The 20,820-nt window shown below is 45.3% G+C and overlaps 1 protein-coding gene and 3 non-coding genes across 4 annotated transcripts; 3 read left to right on the top strand and 1 right to left on the bottom strand.

The window, feature by feature from the left end:
• Positions 1 to 9,896: 9,896 nt before the first annotated feature.
• On the bottom strand, positions 9,897 to 12,170 carry SEPHS2 (selenophosphate synthetase 2). The gene has a single exon (XM_019988021.2). It carries the CDS (start codon positions 11,972 to 11,974, stop codon positions 10,619 to 10,621), a length of 1,356 nt encoding a protein of 451 aa, XP_019843580.2. The 5' UTR covers positions 11,975 to 12,170; the 3' UTR covers positions 9,897 to 10,618.
• Positions 12,171 to 14,486: 2,316 nt separating this feature from the next.
• TRNAR-UCG (transfer RNA arginine (anticodon UCG)) lies at positions 14,487 to 14,559 on the top strand. The gene has a single exon. It is a non-coding gene; the product is annotated as a tRNA-Arg (tRNA).
• A 636-nt stretch (positions 14,560 to 15,195) lies between these two features.
• TRNAR-UCG (transfer RNA arginine (anticodon UCG)) lies at positions 15,196 to 15,268 on the top strand. Its single transcript has one exon. It is a non-coding gene; the product is annotated as a tRNA-Arg (tRNA).
• A 5,152-nt stretch (positions 15,269 to 20,420) lies between these two features.
• TRNAR-UCG (transfer RNA arginine (anticodon UCG)) lies at positions 20,421 to 20,493 on the top strand. Its single transcript has one exon. It is a non-coding gene; the product is annotated as a tRNA-Arg (tRNA).
• Positions 20,494 to 20,820: the final 327 nt, after the last annotated feature.

Raw genomic sequence — 20,820 nt, forward strand, 5'->3', positions numbered from 1 at the left:
CCTGGTGGTCCAGTGGCTAAGACTCTGCACACCCAATGCAGGGGGCCCAGGTTCAGTCCCTGGTCAGGAAACTAGATTCCACATGCTGCAATTAAATATTCCAAATGCTGCAATGACGATCAAAGATCCTGCATGTTGCAACTAAGACCTGGCGCAGTCAAATAAATATTTTTTTAAAAACATTAAAGAAAAATCAAGGGGAATAGAGTAGTAGGTATAGAGAACACCAGTGGTTAAAGCAGGGAAGGCTTGTTGCTGCTGCTGCTACTGCTAAGTCGCTTCAGTCGTGTCTGACTCTGTGCGACCCCATAGACAGCAGCCCACTAGGCTCCTCTGTCCCTGGGATTCTCCAGGCAAGAACACTGGAGTGGGGTGCCATTTCCTTCTCTAATGCATGAAAGTGAAAAGTGAAAGTGAAGTCGCTCAGTCATGCCCGACTCTTAGCGACCCCATGGACTGCAGCCTACCAGGCTTCTCCGTCCATGGGATTTTCCAGGCAAAATTACTGGAGTGGGGTGCCATTGCCTTCTTGGCATGTTCTAAATGCAAAAAGAGTTCCAGTGTGGCAGGAATGCTGTGAACAAACAAGGGGGATAATGGTGGGATGTGGTGTTGGAGAAGTAAAAAGAGATCAGATCAGATCAATCAACCATTGATTTTATTTCATATTTTATTTTATTTTGGATTTTAAGTATATGGGGACCTTTTGAAGGATTTTAGGCAGGGGAGCCATATGATCATATTTCATATTTCTGCACCCTCTTACTGCTGTGTTAAGAATGAACTGGAGGAAGGACTTGCCTGGTGGTGCTGTGGTTAAGAAGATAAGGTGGCATCCATCTGCCAGTGCAGGAGACACCAGGTCAATCCCTGATCCAGGAAGATTCCACATGTCAGCTAACAACTAAGCCAGTGCACCATGACTACTGAGCCTGTGCTGCAACTGTTGAAGCCCACATGCCCTAGAGCCCATGCCCCACAACAAGAGAAGCCACTGCAGTGAGAAGCTCTCATATGGCAACTAGGGAGTAGCCCCCACTCACCACAACTAGAGAAAGCCCTCACAAAGATTCAGTGCAGCCAAAAATAAATAAATAGTTTTAAAAAGAATGAACCAGAGGAGGGCAAGAGTAAGAAGCAGTGAGATGCGTTACTGCAGTTTTCCAGCAAGAGACGTTGATGAGTTGGCCTGGGTTGATGGCGGGTGAAGATGAAAAGAAGTAGATGCATATCCTGGAGATAGACCTATAGGTTTTGTTGGCTTTGAACTAGTGAGATGGGAGAAAGGGTAGAATCAAGCATGGCTTGCAGGTTTTGAGTGTTGGGCAGCTTGGCAGATGGATGGTGACTAATATTGGGATGAGGAAAATGAGATGCAGGATGGAACACAAAAGGCATCGGAACTGGGACAAAGCAAGTGAAGACCCACATCAAGTTGGCAGGTGGATTTATGAGCCTAAGGGTTAGAGGCAAGATGAGGGCTGGAAATTCAGATTTGGTAGTCTCTGTCATTTAAACACTACTTAAAGTTTGGGAATTCGAGAAGAATAACTAGTACAAGAATCTAGGTAGGCAAGACTAAGATTTGGGGTACTCTGACATTTAGCAGTTGAGCAGAAGAGAGGAAAAGGGCTTCCCTGGTGGCTCATTGGTAAAGAATCCGCTTGCCAATGCGAGAGAGAGGAGGACTGATCCCTGGGTCGGGAAGATCTCCTGGAACAGGAAAAGGCAACCCACTCCAGTATTCTTGCCTGGGAAATCCCATGGACAGAGGAGCCTGGCAGGCTACAGTCCATGGGGTCGCAGAGTCAGACATGACTGAGTGACTCAACAGCAAGGGAAGAGAAGGTGAGGTAGGAGGAAAATCGACAGAGTGTGAAGTTATGGACACTAAGAGAGTGTATTCCAGAGTGAGTGGACATCTGATGCGGCTGAGCAGCTGGGTAAAATAAGAGCACAGAATTTGCTACTGGATTAGGCAACATGGAATTTAGATATGGGAGGTAGGAGATATGAGGGCGTCCTGGGTAACTCCTAGGTTTCTGGCTTGAGTAAATAGATGAATAGTTTTGTCATTTGCTGAAATGAGGACATAGAAGACCTGAAGTTGTGGTAGGTGGGAAGATACTGAATTCAGTTTGGGACAGGTTGAGTCTGAGATCTAGGCAAAACATCCAGGCAATGTCCAGCAGGTCTGAAGTTTGGAGCATTGAGCTGCCTTATGGATCTGGGTACTGAAAGTTTCAGGAGCCAAGCACCACCCCTAGCACCTTCCCTGGTGTTTACTAAGCTTCTCCAGTTGTGTGTGTGCTCAGCCACGTCTGACTTTGCCGCCCCATGGACCATAGCCCGCCAGGCTCCTCTGCCCATGGAATTCTCCAGGCAAGAATACTGGAGTGGACTGCAATTTCCTACACCAGGGGATCTTCCCTGACCCAAAGGTTGAACCCTTATCTCTTGTGTCTCCTCCACCAACAGGCAGACTCTTTACCACTAGTGCCACCTGGGAAGCCCAGCTTCTCTAGCCTAAAGACAAACTTACTGGAATATAAAACACCGCTTGGAGAGCAACTTTCTCGGGAGTCCTCTGCATCGCAGATTTTTTAAGAGTCAGGTTTTCAGGACTTCTAGAGTTCACAGGTCAAATGGTCCTTGGAGACTGATCTGAAGGAGGAGGCACTCTCACTGAGATTGTCTCCGGCCATTCCCCCCGCCACCCCGCAGGAGGTTCCCTGGCAGAGCTGTAAAGCTCTTCCAAAGCATCCTGCAGGGACATCCAAGTTCTTTGCTTCCACGACATCATCCTCTAGAGACCAACCGGGACTTCTCTAGCTGTCCAGCGGTTAAGACTCTGCTTCCACTGCAGGGGGCCTGGGTTCACCCCTGGTCAGGAAATTAAGACACTGCGTGCTGGGCAGCGCAGCTAAAACAAACAAACAAAGGTGTTTCTCCATCGCCAGCTAATAAATCTTTAATGACACAGTGGACAGAACTTTGTTTTTGCTGGAACAGGACAGCATGTAACACATTTAAAACATGTAAATGCACACATACACCCTTGTACCACTCAAGAGTTTGGCCACCTTCCCTGCTAGAGCCAAACAGGTGCAACTGGTCTCAGTAAGGCTCTTTGGGAAAACCTGGAGTGGAAGTGGCCACAGCAGCTGGAGAACAAAGCAGCAAAGGCCTGTAAATTGCGAAGGTGGTGTCCGGGTAGGGGAACCTGGGCCAGTCAGAGGTCCCAGAGACAACAGAGAGCGATGGAAAACTAGGACTCAGGTGACTGATTGGGAGCCTACCTGCCAGTGCCCTTGGGAAGACTGTTTCTCTTCTCTGAGCCTTGATTTCCCTATCTGTATAATGGGGATCTGGCCTAGGTGGCCTCCAAGGACACTTCATAGTGTGCTAGGAGGACCAGGACAATATGTATTTTGTCCATGGCTGGGTCCCAATAATCTACTTCAGTTCTGTTTGCTTTTCTTTTTTTGCCTTGCTAAGCAGTTTGTGGTATCTTAGTTCCCTGACCAGGGTTCGAACCTGGGCCCTTGGCAATGAAAACTCGGAGAGTCCTAACCACTGGATTGCCAGGGGATTCCCAGTGCTGTTCTTATTGGAGGTAGATCTGTAGGCCTTATTGGTTGTGAACTTGGGAATGGGAGAAAGGGTGCTGCTATAATTAAGATGGGCTTCCCAGTTGGTGCAGTGGTAAAGAATCTGCCTGCCAGTGCAAGGGACGTGGGTTCGATCCCTGGGTCAAGAAGATCCTATGAAGGAGGAAATGGCAACCTGCTCCAGTATTCTTGCCTGGAGGATCTCGTGGACAGAGGATTCTGGCAGGCTATAGTCCATGGGGTCACAAAGAGTCAGACACAACTGAGTGATTGAGCATGCACGCATATAAATTTTTCAGGGGCAGTCATAACAGAGCCTTTTTCAGAAACTCCAGCCTAGCCCTGTCAGGCCAGACAGTCCCCAACACCCTTAGAAGTCCTTCACCAACCAATTTATCTGGCCATATCCCCCTACACACAGGCTGAAATCCACTCTCCCTGCCTTTGCTCACCCATTCCCCTTCTTCTGGAATGCCCATCCCCATTCTCTGCATATCCAAATCCAAATTCCACCCATCCTGTAGAGCCCTGCTTCAAAGCCTCCTCTAGGAAGCCTTCCGAAACTTCCTCCAAAAGGACAGAATTTGGTTTTATATAGTACTTCCTTCACTCTTATGCCATGGCACTTACCACTTCTTACTTTAATTTGGGGGAGACTGGTGACCCTGTTCTAGATCTACCCTCAGTCCGGTCTCCTGGAGAACAAAAGCAGTGTCAGGCTTTTGTTTCCCAGGACCTGGTACTTGAGTTGATCTATACATACATTTAGAGGAGGGTATCTCACGGGATCTTCTCCATGACTTGCCTGCCATAGGTGAGTATGGCTGTATGAAGAAGGCTGAGCGCCGAAGAATTGATGCTTTTGAACTGTGGTGTTGGAGAAGACTCCTGAGAGTCCCTTGGACCGCAAGGAGATCCAACCAGTCCATTCTGAAGGAGATCAGCCCTGGGATTTCTTTGGAAGGAATGATGCTAAAGCTGAAACTCCAGTACTTTGGCCACCTCATGCAAAGAGTTGACTCATTGGAAAAGACTCTGATGCTGGGAGGGATTGGGGGCAGGAGGAGAAGGGGCCGACAGAGGATGAGATGGCTGGATGGCATCACTGACTTGATGGACATGAGTCTCAGTGAACTCCGGGAGATGGTGATGGACAGGGAGGCCTGGCGTGCTGTGATTCATGGGGTTGCAAAGAGTTGGACACGACTGAGTGACTGATCTGATCTGATCTGATTTTACAAATGAGGATACAGACCCAGAGAGGTCTGGAGACTCGAGATCATCCGGAAGGGCGAAGGCTGAAGCTCCCCAGAGCCCCCAGTGCTCTTCAGCACGGAGTGGAGGAGGCAGCTCACACACGCCTGAGTATCTGCTGAGGTTGCCTGGCGCTGCCTTTCCTTCTGTCCTTTCTGTCCCTCCTCTTCATCTTCCTCTCTCTCTATTTTCAATGTCCTCTCCTTTTTCTTTTCTTTCTTTGGCTCCCTTTTTCTTCCTCTTTCTTTCTCTCCATCACCTTTTAAGAAAAACTTTTTTTGCTTTTTCTTTATTATTATTTATTTTTGATTATGCTGGGTCTTCATTGCTACCCTCAGGCTTTCTCCAGTTGCAGTGATCAGGGGCTATTCTCCAGTTGCAGCATGCAGGCTTCTCATTGCTGCGGTTTCTCTAGTTGTGGAGCAGGTATGCAGGCTCAGTAGTTGTGTCCCATGGGCTTAGTTGCCCTGTGGCACGTGAAATCTTCCCAGAACATGGATCGAACCCATGTCCCCTGCATTGGCAGGAGGATTCTTAACCACTGGACCACCAGGGACATCCTCCTTCACCTTTGTTACACCTCTGTTTATACCTGTGATTCTGTTCTGATTTCCACCCCAGGCTTGTTACCTCCCATTACCTGCTACTTCCACTTTGCTGCCCAGGCCCTCTTCAAGGAATAGTTGGATGCCTACCTCGCTTCCAACCCCCTAACCCTTCCTAGGTTAACTAAGAGGACCCAGACCAGGGAAGCATCCAATCATTTTCCTTCCCTTTTCTACTGTCGAGCCCAAGCAAGAAAATAAACCAGTTAGAGAGTCATGTTCTTTAGTAAGCAGAACCAAGGCCCCGATTTCTTATCCAAAGCCTTGTCTTGAGATTGGTGGTACCAACTTCCACCACTAGGAGACACTAAGAGCAAGTAAAGTGTGAAAACAGGGTGCTGGAGTCCCGAGTGTGTCTCACTCACTCACTCATTGATTCAGTATATCCTGAGCATTAACTGTGGGCCAGACACTGTACAGGTGCTGGGGATATAGAACGTCCTCTGCCATCTTGGAGCTTACACACTTGCAGAAAGGGACAATTAAAAAGTAAACTAAGAAGGAACTTTCCTGATAATCAAGTGGATGAGACTCCGAACTCCAAACGCAGGGGCCCTGAGTTTGATCCCTGGTTGGGTAACTAGATCCCACATACCTCAAACTGAGACCCGGCATGGCCAAATAAAAAAACCGAAATATCTAAGAAGCCAAGAAAGGGCTTCCCTGGTGACTCAGCAGTAAAGAATCTGCCTGCAATGCAGGAGACACGATTTTGATCCCTGGGTCAGGAAGATCCCCTGAAAGAAGGTATGGCAACCCACTCCAGTATTCTTCCTGGGAGAATCCCGTGGACTGAGGAGTCTGGTGGGCTACAGTCCATTGGGTCGCAAAGAGCTGGACATGACTGAAGCAACTGAGCACGCAGACACGTGAAAGGTAATACATAGGATGATGAGTTGGAGAGTTGCAGGGTGTTGGCTGAGGTCAGAGAGGGCTTTTATGAAGAGATTTTATTCTAACTGAGCTAGGACTGAGAGTTAGCCAGTTGGATAGAGAGATGGAGAACAAAGGATCTCGATTTGTTTGAGAGAAGTAACTCAGTCGTGTCTGACTCTTTGCGATCCCACAGACTATAGCCTACCAGGCTCATCTATCCATGGGATTTTCCAGGCAAGAGTACTGGAGTGGGTTGCCATTTCCTTCTCCAGGGGATCTTCCTGGCCCAGGGATCGAACCCAGGTCTCCCACATTGCAGGCAGACGCTTTACCATCTGAGCCACCAGGGAAGCCCAAATACTTCTTTGAGCCCCTTTTTTTTTGGGGGGGGGCAAGAATACTGGAGTGGGTTGCCATTCCCTTCTCCAGGAGATCTTCCCAAACCAGGGATTGAACCTGGGTTTCCTGCATTGTAGGCAGACACTTTACTGTCTGAGCCACCAGAGAAGTCATAGAAAGGCTACTGGGCTAGAGTTCAGTGAGAAAGGCATTGAGTGTGCAGTGAGATGAAGTGTCTTGAGATGAGGCAGGGGTTTTGTGGAAAGTAATTTGAGAGCTTTGAGCTCTGAGAAAACCTGATTGAATTTATCTATTTATTGTTGATACATTACATTTTGTTTATTTTTGGCTAGAGTTGATAACTGCCTCAGTTTTTTTTTTTTTTTTTAAATTTGCTAATTTTCTATGTTGTTGCTGTCGTTTAGTTGCTCAGTTGAGCCTGACTCTTTTGCGACCCCACGGACTGCAGCCTGATGGGTGCCTCTGTCCATGGGATCTCCAGGTAACAGTACTAGAGTGAGTTGATATATCCTTCTTCAGGCGATCTTCCTAAGCCAGGGATTGAACCTGAGTTGCCTGCATTGCAGATGGATTCTTTACTGCTGAGCCACTGGAGAAGCCCCAATTTCCTATGTAATTATCACTAATTCTTTTTACATCTTCCGATTACCTTCCAATACAATTTTTCACACAATTAAACATATCAATACTCTATCAGTTCCATTTTCCTTTTCCTAGAAGCCTTCCAAGCTTCTGCTCCAGCATGAGCTGGTTCTTCTCTGTGCCTGGCGGACAGCTCTTACCTTGAGAGCTCCCTTCACCTTTCACCTGGGCTGGGTTGCATTTCCTGGACCCCATGTTCTTCCTCTTTCTCCGTTTGCTCCCTTGTTTTGCTGGAGCACATCTTCCAGCAGTTTCTTAAGAAAGAGTGAATGCGATGAAAACACTTCAATACCTTGCACGTCTAAAAATTTTTGGAAAAAAAAAGCATGGCTATAGAATTACACAGAGAAAATCACTTACCCTCAGAATTTTGGAAGCACTTTCTCATTGTCTTTTAGCTTCCAGTTCACTGCTGAGAAGTCTGATACCAAACCTTTGTGATCTCCTCTCCTCCCAGAAGCTTTAGGAGCTCACCATGACTGGAAGTATGGACTTGAAAACCAGGCCGTTTAGTTAGTAGACCGCCAGTGCAACCTTGACCAAATTTCTCAATCTGCTTGCACCTCAGTTTGCAAATGGGGTTGGAAGTTTACAGAAGTTAATACATATAAAACCTCTTAGAACAGTGCCTGGCAAAGAGTATTATATAAGCATTTGCTATTGTTTTTATTATGGTCTTTTAATCTGTAGTATTTTAACCATAGTTAATAATAAAATGAATGTAGGCCTTTTTCCACTCCCAGTGCTGGGAACTCAAAAGGCATGTTAACAGACACAACTTTTAAATTTCATAAACCTTTCTTGTATAATTCTTTGTTTTCTTCCTTTCATATGCTTTATTACCTCTTTCTGGAACTCTTATTTGTTAAACCTCCGGGCCCATCTCTGATTTTCCTGTTTTCCCCCTTCATTGTGCATCTTTTTGTTTTGTTCTCCTTTCTGATAAATGTCAGCTTTACCTTCTAAATCTTCTACTGAGGACTTCCCTGGTGGTCCAGTGGTTAAGACTCCAAGCTTCCAATCCCTGATTGGGGAACTAAGATCCCTTATGTCTTATAGTGCAGCCAAATAAATAACAAAAACTACTGAATTTAAAGATTTTTAGCTGTATTTTTATATTCTAAGTGCTTTGCTCTCTTATCTTTCAATGGCTGCTTTTTCTTCTTTTATTCCTTTTTTTTTTGCTCCCTGTATAGTCTCTTTTTTAAAGTCTTTGTTTGCTTTGACTTCTTTCCAGTTGGAACTTGCCTCAAATGTCTGGTGATCCTTTACTGCTTCTATTTGACAATGAGGCATTAAAAAGAATCTTTTTAAGTGAAGCTTTCCAACTGGGAGGCTTCCTGGTACAGGGATTTTTCACTGGGGGCTCCCTAAATGTTTGAATTTATAGGTTTTTCTCCCCTAGGCAGATTTATTTTCTCCAGAGAAGTACCTTCCACCTGTGCCAGGCAGGGGCAATATAAGCTTCCCAGTGTTTCTAATACCAAAGCAGAGAGAGCAGACTGGACAATCTCATTTTTGTCTTTATTCTTGCTCTTGATGAGGCTCCCTGTCCTCTGCTCTGCTGATTGCCCCCGACTTTATAGTATTTTTAAAGTTCACATTTTCCAGAGACCAAACTGCCCTTTACCTACAGAGGTGAGAGGCAGTCATGTGGCTGTATGACACAGTGTGGGGAGATGTTTGACAACTGTGAAGATCTAATTACCCTACGCATAAACTTTTAACCAGTATCTTTGACCCCATCTTCCTTGGTATATTTGGAGCCTATCTCTTTGCTTCTTGTTAAGTGTTCCCCAACTCTGAAGGCATTTTTTTAGGGGGGGGCCACACCTTACAACTTTTTAACTGTGGTGTTGGAGAAGACTGTTGAGTCTCTTGGACTGCAAGGAGCTCAAACCAATCAATCCTAAAGGAAATCAGTGCTGAATATTCATTGGAAGGACTAATGCTGAAACTGAAGCTCCAATACTTTGGCCACCTGATATGAACTGACTCATTAGAAAAGACCCTGATGCTGGGAAAGACTGAAGGCGGGAGAAGGGGACGACAGAGGATGAGATGGTTAGAAGACATCACTGACTCGATGGATAGGAGTTTGAGCAAGCTCTGGGAATTGGTGATGGACAGGGAAGCCTGGCATGCTGCGGTCCATGGAGTTGCAAAGAGTCAGACATGACTGAGCGATTGAACTGAACACCTCACAGCATGTGGGGTCTAAGTTCCCCAACCAGGGATGGAACCCATGCCCCTTGCAGTGGAAGTTTGGAGTCTAACCATTGGACCACCAGGAAAGTCCTTCTGAAGGCATTTATACTTTGGCCTCCTCTGTTCTAAGTCAATTACCCCTCTTACACCCACCTTCCATCTTCCAAGAAAGGCTGACACCTTTCCTTTGCCATTTCCTCTCCCACCCTCTAGGCCTTGGAATTTATGACTATTCATGATCCTTTGCTGTCAACACCAAATGTTATGTTGGTTCATTTTATAAAACTGTAAAAGATGAATAATTCCAAAGATACATTCGCCAGAAGAATTTTAAACAAAATTATTTCACTAGAAATTGCTTTATTGATGAAATCACCAGGAATTTTCAACACAAGATTTAACATCTTAACGTCCACCAAAGCCTGGTCTCTGGAGTTTGGTCTGCCTCTCCCAGTCCTTAAAGGGGTTTAGAGAGAGACGTCATTAACAGAGACCAAGTAAGGTGGTTGGAGGTCCTCCTTTCCCAGTCATTGGACAAGCTGCTCAATTCTTGTCCAGAGTAGGAAAGAGCCAGTGTTTCAGAGTAATCTAATAAGAATTTGACATTGTATTTAAATCTCTCATAACAATTTCAATTTATCAACAGTATTGGTCCAAACTTATTTATTTCTGATCTAAGTGTTTTTCATTTTGCATTTTTGGTGTAATTTTAATAAATAATTTCACTCCCTGTGCAGAAATCAATTAATCCCGTGCCAAGAAAAATATCTCAAACCTGAGTAATCTCTTGCTCTTGGAAAGAGGAAACAGGGGGGGTTTCTGCTTTTTCCACTCAAGAGATGACCAAATATACACCCCCCGACCCCCCAGAAGTCCAAAATGTTACTTCTGGCCTTGGAATGTGCAGCTTTTGATGGGCTGATTCAAATCACCTAGGAAGAGCAGCTGGAACTACGATGCAGGCAGCCTTCTTTGGAAATTTCTTCCTAAAATCAACTCTAGCGGATGGTCCATGCTTGTGTACAAAGGCTGTACAGTCTGAACAACTTCTGCTGTTCTATCTCACAAGCTAGGCTCAGAGGAGGCACTGGAGTTCTCAGGAACAAGAGGAGTAGCAGTGGCCCCACGAGGTAGGACCTCAATAACACGAGGCTTGTCAATGATCCGGGCTGTCCGGTTTCCCTTTTCCACAATACCGACGATCCAGGCTTGATGACCCTCTCCATACTTTGAAGATTTGATTTCTGAACAAAAGCGAGCTGCCTGTTCTCTTGGCAGACAAATTAGTAGCCCCCCAGAAGTTTCTGCTGAGGTTCCTTGCAGGAGACCGAAGCGCCCGCTGGCCTTGCTGATGGCAGCCATCTTGGCAATGATGGGCAGATTATGAATGACAAAGGAGACCTCATTTCTTTGTTGTTTTGCAAGGTTCTGAGAGTGACCCAGAATGCCAAAGCCAGTGATATCTGTGGCTGCATGGGCATTAAACGTGTGCATCAGCCCGGCAGCAATTCTATTGAGGGTAGCCATGTTGAACATGGCTTCCTGATAACCCAGCTCTACCTCTTCTCTGGAGACCACCATCTTTATCTTATTCCATCGTTCAGGATTATCCAGCCATTGGTGGGCATTGACGGCAACCTGAGTTCCTAAGGGTTTAGTTAACACGAGCACATCCCCAACAACGGCACTGTCAGGCAGGATGAATTCATTTGGTTGACATACTACAGTGGCAACTCCACCGATGATAATCCAAGGGTTTACCACCGTTTGCCCACCAGTCACTGCAGTCCCTCCTTCCTCGGCAGCATCTCGAAAGCCTTTGATCATGAGTGGTGTTATCTTTTCTCGCTCTTCCTCAGGCATACTCTGGCTGACGCTGAGTAGCATCAACATGTTGTCACACTCAGTAATGCCCATCGCGTAAAGGTCACTCAGCACGTTGGCACATGCGATGCGCCCCATCATGTAGGGATCTTCCACCAGCGGGTAAAAGAAGTCGGTGGTCTGCACCAAGGACAGGCCCCCGTGTCTCAGGGGTATGACGCAGGAGTCCATCCCAATGCCCAGGGTGGGGAAGGGAGGGCTGGGTTCCGCCCTCACCGGCAGACCGGCTTCCTGGGCCGTCTCTTCAAGGCCTCCGACCAGGCCCCGGCCCGGCGCGGGCAGCACCTCCGGTCGCGTCAGTCCCGCCAGGAGTTTGAGCAGCGTCTCCTGGGGGACCTTGCAGCCTCAGCCCTTCATGCCAGAGAAGCCGGTGAGCCGCCAGCTCGGGCTGAGACCCAAAGCCTGGGGCTCGAAGGGCCGGTAGCTCGAGAAGCCCCGGCCTTGAGGCAAGCCCACGGGGCCCGAGGAGCCTTCCCCCGCCGCCACTGCCGCCATAGCCTCTCCGCCGGCACCAGTCGCCGCGACTTCCGCCATTACGCCTGCCCGGCAGGGAGGGAGAAAAGAGGATGGAGGAGGAGAGGTCCCTTTTACTTTCCACTCCAGTTAGTAAGGCGTAACGACATTACCGCAGAGACTCTCTCTGGCACGACTCGCGCAGCCTAACTGCCGCCACACCACGCGCTCCAGGACGTCCTGAGGAAAGAGCCACCGGTCTCTCCGTATTTATCTTGCTGGTGATTGACAGCCGTACCAGCCAATGACGGCTTCGCTACCAAGGGGCGGGCTTCCTTTAGTCTAAAAGATATACTACAAATCAACCACAGCTTGCAAAATTGGTCTCGGCAAACTACTGAGCAAATGCTCTGGTTCATTTCCCTTGATGTAATTTAAATGATCTCTTAGGAGTGCTTGGCGGAACTCTGATTCCCTAGAGACAGTTTACCAAGTCCAGCATATTCAAAGACGAGGGCAGATCGGTCACTTGGTCAACCTCAAGCCGGTCAGATTTGTCCAAGGGTCACTTGGTAGCGCACATGATCTATCCAGGGTAGAAAAATAGCCCAGGAGAAAAATCGGAACGAATATTGAGAAATTAGATATTAAGTTACTACCATTATGTAAGCAAACTGCAGCATCAACATAATAAAATGTTAACGAGGACTTAGTCAGACATGACTGAGCGACTAAGAACAGCGACTGAACAACAAGGACTTTAAAGCGTTTTAAGAACTCTTAAATCCAGACAGCTGCGAGGGTTTTGGTGCTATTTCCACCACTAAACCTATGCCAGTCACTTCCTCTCTCTTGGCATCAGCTGACTCATCTGAACAGTAAAGTAGCTTTACCTAGGGTTCTTCTAGTCTAAATTTTTTATATCCCTTTAAGTTAATATATATGAGAGTGTGTGGTGTATTCATGAAGGAAAGCTTCTCAATATCCGTTAAAATGATAGCTGCACTAAATACCTTTGACCCAGCAGTTCCATTCTAGAACTTTATCTTTTAGATATATTCACCTGTGTGAGTGGGAAATGATAGTTATTTATTGCTGTGCTATAAACATACCTGAACAACTTAAATGTTTATCAATTATGATTAAAATAAATTCATACATTTATATAATGGACTATAAGACAGCCATAAAAAAGAATGAGAAAGCATTGATATGATTATGCTGACAATAGTTACAGTTCTAATAGGCAGGATTCTAAATGCTCTACACATATTAAGTAATTTAATTCTCATAAAGACCTTATAAGTTAGGATTCGTCCCACATTTTACAGATAAGTAATATAAGACACAGAGAGATTAAATGACCTAATCGAAATCACCATGAGTTTAGCATGAAGCTGGATATGAATCCAGGCAACCTGCTCCAGAGACCAAATTATATTGCCTATAATGTTTGTTAAGAGAAACAAACAAGCTTCAGATGTATGTATAGAATGCTACAAATTGTTGTTGTAAAAGGGGGAAATATATGCAAAAACATATTTCTGGAAGGGTGATCACCAGAAACGTAATTTTGATTATCTGTGGGGAGACAATAAGATGATTAGGGGACAGATTTTTTTCACTGTGTTGTCTTTTTGATCTTTTTGTGTTGGAACTTAAAAATAAAATTTAACATTTGAATGTAATACTTAAAAAAAAATTAAATGCCTATGGGAGTATAAACTGATGCAAACTTTGAAAAAGAGCCTGACCTTAACTGATAAAGTCGGACATATGCAAACCCATGTGATTCCACTCAAGGACGTGCCCTAGAGAAAAATCCTGCTCTTGTGCCCCAGATGATATATACAAGAATGGCTGTAAGAGGTCTGGAGAGGATTGTAAAACAGTGTGAATGTACTTAACACTACTCAACTTAAAAATACTTCAGATTTTAAGAAGTAGTTAAGACGGTAAATTTTATGTTGTATGTGTGTGGTGTTTTTGGTTTCTTGTTTGGCTGAGCTGAGAGGCATGTGGTATCTTAGTTCCCTGACCAGGGATCGAATCCGTGCCGGCTACAACGGAAGCACAGTGTCCTAACCACTGTATCGCCAAGGAATCCCATTATGTGTGTTTTACCACAGCCACGAATATTAAAAAATATAGTAGACACTTACAGATTTTATAGTCCACCATTACATTTGGTTTTTATTCCTGCATAAGTGAAGTGAAGTTGCTCAGTCGTGTCCAACACTTTGAGACCCCATAGACTGTAGACCAACAGGCTCCTCCATCCATGGGATTCTCCAGGCAAGAACACTGGAGTTGGTTGCCCTTTCCTTCTCCAATGCATGAAAGTGAAAAGTGAAAGTGAAGTCGCTCAGTCGTGTCCGACTCTTAGCAACCCCATGGACTGCAGCCTACCAGGCTCCTCCGTCCATGGGATTTTCCAGGCAAGAGTACTGGAGTGGGGTGCCATTGCCTTCTCCATAGCAGGCATAGTACAGTATTAAGTCCTGGAGTGAATTGGAAGGAACCAGAATGTTAGATTTAGACTGAGCTGTCATCTTGACTCTCCTAACAGCCTTACCTGAGTTGTCTAGTGGGTGGCTGTGTGGCCTAATGGATAAGGCGTCTGACTTCGGATCAGAAGTTTGCAGGTTCGAGTCCTGCCACAGTCGCAAGGGGATGGGTAGCTTTTCGAGGGCTTCGAGCTTGGGTCTCGAAGAAGGACATGACTGAGCTACTTCACTTTCACTTTTCACTTTCATGCATTGGAGAAGGAAATGGCAACCCACTCCAGTGTTTTTGCCTGGAGAATCCCAGGAATGGAGGAGCCTGGTGGGCTGCCATCTATGGGGTCCCACAGAGTAGGACACGACTGAAGCGACTTAGCAGCAGCAGCAGCAGTGTATGTATGTCAACATCACTCTCTCAAGTTGTCCTACCCTCTCCTCCCTCACCCTCAGGGACTCTTTTGGGGGAAAGTGTGTATCCATATTACTTCCTGTCACTTCTACCTGGGAGCAATGTTCCCTGGGGCCAGTGCAAAGAAAGTCAGGAATTTTCCTTGGCCAGTGACCAACCCCCCGGGCCAGAACAAGATCATGTGCCTTTGTGCAGACCTTTGTACCTTGACCAGGGATTGAACCCATGCTGCTTGCATTGGAAGCGCAGAGTCTTAACCACTGGATCACAAGGGAATTTCCTGTGGGAAGATAGACATTCTATACATTTTCAGTGCACTGAAAACACTTCAGCAGGCTTTCCATTACCTTTTTTTCTTGTTACAAAATCACTGTCTTGACATTGTCAGTGGCTGTGTGGCCTAATGGATAAGGCGTCTGACTTCGGATCAGAAGATTACAGGTTCGAGTCCTGTCACGGTCGCAAGGACGGGTTGCTTTTTGAGGGCTTCCCGGGTGGCTCAAGTGGTAAAGAATCCACCTGCAATGCAGGAGCGGCAGGAAATGCAGGTTTGATCCCTGGGTGACCCCCTGGAGGAGGAAATGGTAACCCACTCCAGAATACTTGCCTGGAGAATCCCATGGACAGAGGAGCCTGGTGGGCTACAGTCCACGGAATCACAAAGAATCAGACACGAATGAAGTGGTGACTTAGCACAGCACAAATTGTCTAACCTCCAAAACCTCAGTTTCACTGCCTAAAAGATAATAATACATATCAAATAGGAATGTTAGGAGAATTAACTTTTTTAAATGTGTGTGAAGTTCCTGGCTGATGGTAAACTCAAAATAAATGCTAGAACTTCTATCATATAGTACTGATATTGTGGTTGTAGGGACTGAAATTTAAATTCACAAATCTTGTAACATCTTCCAGAGTTTTTTATAAAAACAAATTTATCCATCTTTCAAAAGAAAAAAGAAGAACTGTAACAGAAAAACACTGAAATGACCCAAGTTCTCATTAACCTAAGAGTGTGCAAACAAGCTGTTGTGTAACCACACAAGGGAATATTATTTATCTTTAAAAATGAGGTATAGGCATCATCAGTATGAATAATCTCAAAAACAAAACATTGAAAAGAAGAAGCAAGTTATAGAAGAAAACATAATCTAGGATACCATTTATAAACAAGCAATACTATTTATTATTAATAACTATTAATATTTTATTAATGACAAGCAATAATATTGTTGAGATGCATACTTGATAAAGACTCTTAAAAGGTAAAAGAATGAATGATTAACAAAGGAGTTGTTAAAAGATTAGCATAGGAATTACTTCTGGGGAAGGATATGTAAAAGAACTTTTGGGCTATGTTAAATTCTGTTCCTTAGACTGAGTAGTAGTTACATAGGGTTTCTTTAAACCACGCACATATATTTTCCCATGCTTTTTGTAAATAAACTCTATATTTCAACATTTTCAAAAGAAGAAAATAGGCTATATTTCAGAATTGAAAAAAAATGAGATACTGAAAAAGCAATAGATGCGGAAGCGGAAGCAAAGGACCTCTGGGTTTTATCTTATCTCTGGGCTTGCAAAGGACCTCTGGGTTTTATCTTATCTCTGGGCTTGCCCTCAGTGATTTGTCTGGCCTTAAGGAAGTTACATAACCTCTCTACAGCTTAGTTTTAATCTCTGTTAAATGAGCATCATCTTCTCCGCTTCAGACCACATGAGCATCTCAACTATGAAAAGTTCTTTGCAAAATGTTGAGCGTATTGTTCACGTGAAGAATTCTCTTATCATTGAGTGAAACACAAAAACAGCCCATGACCTCTGTAGTAATTTCATCTGGGTTAAAAAGTGACTAGATTAGGTGGTCCTGGTTATATGTTCTCTTAGTTCTCTGGACTTTTCCTTCTCAGTATTTGGTGCAATTTGTACTTCTTTAGTCATGTGCTTACACCATGACTATCTGCTCCACTGATCTGTAAGCTCCACAGAGCAGGGGCTGCTCAGTTTCATCCACTCTAGCGTTTATATGACAAAAACATTCATTGAATGAATACTTTATTTTATACAGTTTGCTGAGCACAGGAGTCATGTGATGCGCGCATGCGTGCTAAGTCGCTTCAGTCGTCTCCGATTCTTTGCGATCCCGTGGACAGGACTGTAGCCCACCAGGCTCCTATGTCCATGGGATTCTCCAGGCAAAAACTCTGGAGTGGGTTACTGTTTCCTCCTCCAGGGGATCTTCCTGACCCAGGGATCAAACCTGCAGCTCCTGGATTGCAGGCAGATTCCTTACTGCTTGAGTCACCAGGGAAGTGCCCTGAGTGACATGATAGTACTGAGCATTTTGCGCTTATTTATCTCCTCATTTCATCCTCAGAGCAGCCCCAGGAAATCGGCGTTCTTACCTCCATTTTACAGATGCAGAAACTGAGGTCCCTGATAGGTTAGGAGAGTCTTGCACAGGGTCAAACAGCTAGGAATCAACCTGGTGAGAACTGCAAATCCAAGTCTGTCTAGCCTGAAGGCTGGTGCCCTACCCCTCAGTTGGGTGGGCCATTTGAAAATACTGGTGGCTCAGAGGTTAAAGCGTCTGCCTGCATGTGGGAGACCCGGGTTCGATCCCTCGATCAGGAAGATCCCCTCTAGAAGGAAATGGCAACCCATTTCAGTATTCTTGCTTGGAGAATCCCATGGATGGAGGAGCCTGGTAGGCTACAGTCCACGGGGTTGCAAAGAGTCGGACACGACTGAGAGACTTCACTTTCACTTTGAAAATACTAGTAACCCTCACCACACCCCTCAAGAAAACAGGATTCTTTCTTTTTATAGGTACATAAGGTAATTTTTAAAAATTTAGTTTTAGTTGGAGTATAATTGCTTTAGAATGTTGTGTTTGTTTCTGCTATACAAGAATCGGCAACAAGTATGTATATATTTGCGCTTCCCAGGTGGCTCTAGTGGGAAAGAACACATCTGTCAATGCAGTAGACGAAAGAGACCTGAGTTCAACCCCTGGGTCAGAAAGATCCCCTGGAGGAGGGCATGGCAACCCACTCCAGTATTCTTGTCGGGAGAATCCCAGGGTCAGAGGAGCCTGGCAGGCTACAATCCATGAGGTCACAAAGAGTAAGACACGACTGAAGCAACTTAGCACAGCACAGCACGTACATATATCCGCTGCCTCTGGAGTCTCTCTCCCACTCCTTCCCCTATCGCCACCCTTCTAGGTCATCACAGAGCACTCAGCTGAATTCCCTGTTGATTCCCTGATTCCCACTAGCTGTCTATTTAAACATGATAGTGTATGTATGTCAACATCACTCTCTAAAGTTGTCCCACCCTCTCCTCCCTCACCCCCAGGGACTCTTTCAGGGAAAAGTGTGTATCCATATTACTTCCTGTCACTTCTACCTGGGAGCAATGTTCCCTGGCGCCAGTGCAAAGAAAGTCAGGGCTTTTCCTTGGCCAGTGACCAAACCCCTCGGTCAGGACAAGTTCCTGTGCCTTTGTGCCGACTGTCCACTTGGGTGGATCCTTGTGATCGCATCATGAGCTTTCGAAAGCATCCTATTTATCTTTTTCTTATTTTTTCACTGAGAGATTCATTAAACTACATTTGCCATTTGGGCCAAAGACTGCAAGGTAGAAACCTGGAGGTGGAGTTGGGAGAGCAGACAAAAGAGAAGAAAGAGGGATTTTAAAGAATAAGATAATCTGAGTACCAGCCCATCATTTTAAAGAAAAATAGAGATATATAGTTGATTTACAATATGATACTACTGATGTTCAAGCTGGTTTTAGAAAAGGCAGAGGAACGAGAGATCAAATTGCCAACATCCGCTGGATCATGGAAAAAGCAAGAGAGTTCCAGAAAAACATCTATTTCTGCTTTATTGACTATGCCAAAGCCTTTGACTGTGTGGATCACAATAAACTGTGGAAAATTCTGAAAGAGATGGGAATACCAGACCACCTGACCTGCCTCTTGAGAAATTTGTATACAGGTCAGGAGGCAACAGTTAGAACTGGACATGGAACAACAGACTGGTTCCAAATAGGAAAAGGAGTTCGTCAAGGCTGTATATTGTCACCCTGTTTATTTAACTTATATGCAGAGTACATCATGAGAAACGCTGGACTGGAAGAAGCACAAGCTGGAATCAAGATTGCTGGGAGAAACATCAATAACCTCAGATATGCAGATGACACCACCCTTATGGCAGAAAGTGAAGAGGAACTAAAAAGCCTCTTGATGAAAGTGAAAGTGGAGAGTGAAAAAGTTGGCTTAAAGCTCAACATTCAGAAAACGAAGATCATGGCATCTGGTCCCACCACTTCATGGGAAATAGATGGGGAAACAGTGGAAACAGTGTCAGACTTTTTGGGGGGGGGCTCAAAAATCACTGCAGATGGTGACTGCAGCCATGAAATTAAAAGACGCTTACTCCTTGGAAGGAAAGTTATGACCAACCTAGATAGCATATTCAAAAGCAGAGACATTACTTTGCCAACAAAGGTCCGTCTAGTCAAGGCTATGGTTTTTCCTGTGGTCATGTATGGATGTGAGAGTTGGACTGTGAAGAAGGCTGAGCGCCAAAGAATTGATGCTTTTGAACTGTGGTGTTGGAGAAGACTCTTGAGAGTCCCTTGGACTGCAAGGAGATCCAACCAGTCCATTCTGAAGGAGATCAGCCCTGGGTGTTTTTTGGAAGGAATGATGCTAAAGCTGAAACTCCAGCACTTTGGCCACCTCATGCGAAGAGTTGACTCATTGGAAAAGACTCTGATGCTGGGAGGGATTGGGGGCAGGAGGAGAAGGGGAAGACAGAGGATGAGATGGCTGGATGGCATCACTGACTTGATGGACGTGAGTCTCAGTGAACTCGGGGAGTTGGTGATGGACAGGGAGGCCTAGCGTGCTTCGATTCATGGGGTAGCAAAGAGTCGAACACGACTGAGCGACTGATCTGATCTGATCAGGTATACTGCATAAAGCTTCAAAACTTACAGATGTATTCAATTTAAAGTTATTATCAAATATTGGCTATACTTCCCCCGAGCTGTACAATACATCCCGTAGCTTACTTACTTTATACACAGTATCAGTAGTTTGTACCTCAATCCCTTACCCCTGTCTGCTGCCCCTCATTCCCCCCATTTGTTTTTCAGATGCAATAAAAGCCTCGGGGCTGGGGCTACTTACAGTGATTTCCAGTTATAATCATTCAGAATCCTAACACTACACTTCAGGGTTCAGGGCACTTTTCGTTTCATTTTATTGAGTTGGCCAAAAAGTCTGTTTGGATATTTCTGTACTATCTTATTGAAAAGCCCAAACTATTGTTTGGCCAACTCAATACATGCTGCCCTGTGGAGCCGCCGGCAGGATCTTTGTACCTTGACCAGGGATTGAACCCATGCTGCTTGCATTGGAAGTGCAGAGTCTTAACCACTGGATCACGAGGGAATTTCCTCCATACACTTGGAAAATTTTGTGGTTGTTGTGGGAAGATAGACATTCTGTACATTTTCAATACACTGAAAACACTTCAGCAGGCTCTTTCCATTACATTTTTTTTTCTTGTTACAAAATCACTGGCTTGTTGTTGTCAGTGGCCATGTGGCCTAATGGATAAGGCGTCTGACTTCGGATCAGAAGATTACAGGTTCGAGTCCTGTCATGGTCGCAAGGAGGGGTTGCTTTTTGAGGGCTTCCCGGGTGGCAGGAGCCACAGGAAATGCAGGTTTGATCCCTGGCTCAGGAAAATCCCCTGGAGGAGGAAATGGCAGCCCACTCTAGTATTCTTGCCTGGAGAATCCCATGGACAGGGGAGCCTGGTGGGCTATACAGTCCATGGGGTCGCAAAGAGTTGGAAACGACTGAAGCGACCTAGCATGCACGTCATTGTAGAAAAAGCACAAATTGCAACTTAGTAAGGAGGAAAAAAGTTTTAAAAAGCACTTGAAAGCCTTTCTCCCAGAAAGGGTGTTAATGACCCCTTAGTGCAGCACAG

Source organism: Bos indicus, chromosome 25 (genome assembly GCF_029378745.1).
Source record: "Bos indicus isolate NIAB-ARS_2022 breed Sahiwal x Tharparkar chromosome 25, NIAB-ARS_B.indTharparkar_mat_pri_1.0, whole genome shotgun sequence".
NCBI lineage: Eukaryota > Metazoa > Chordata > Mammalia > Artiodactyla > Bovidae > Bos > Bos indicus.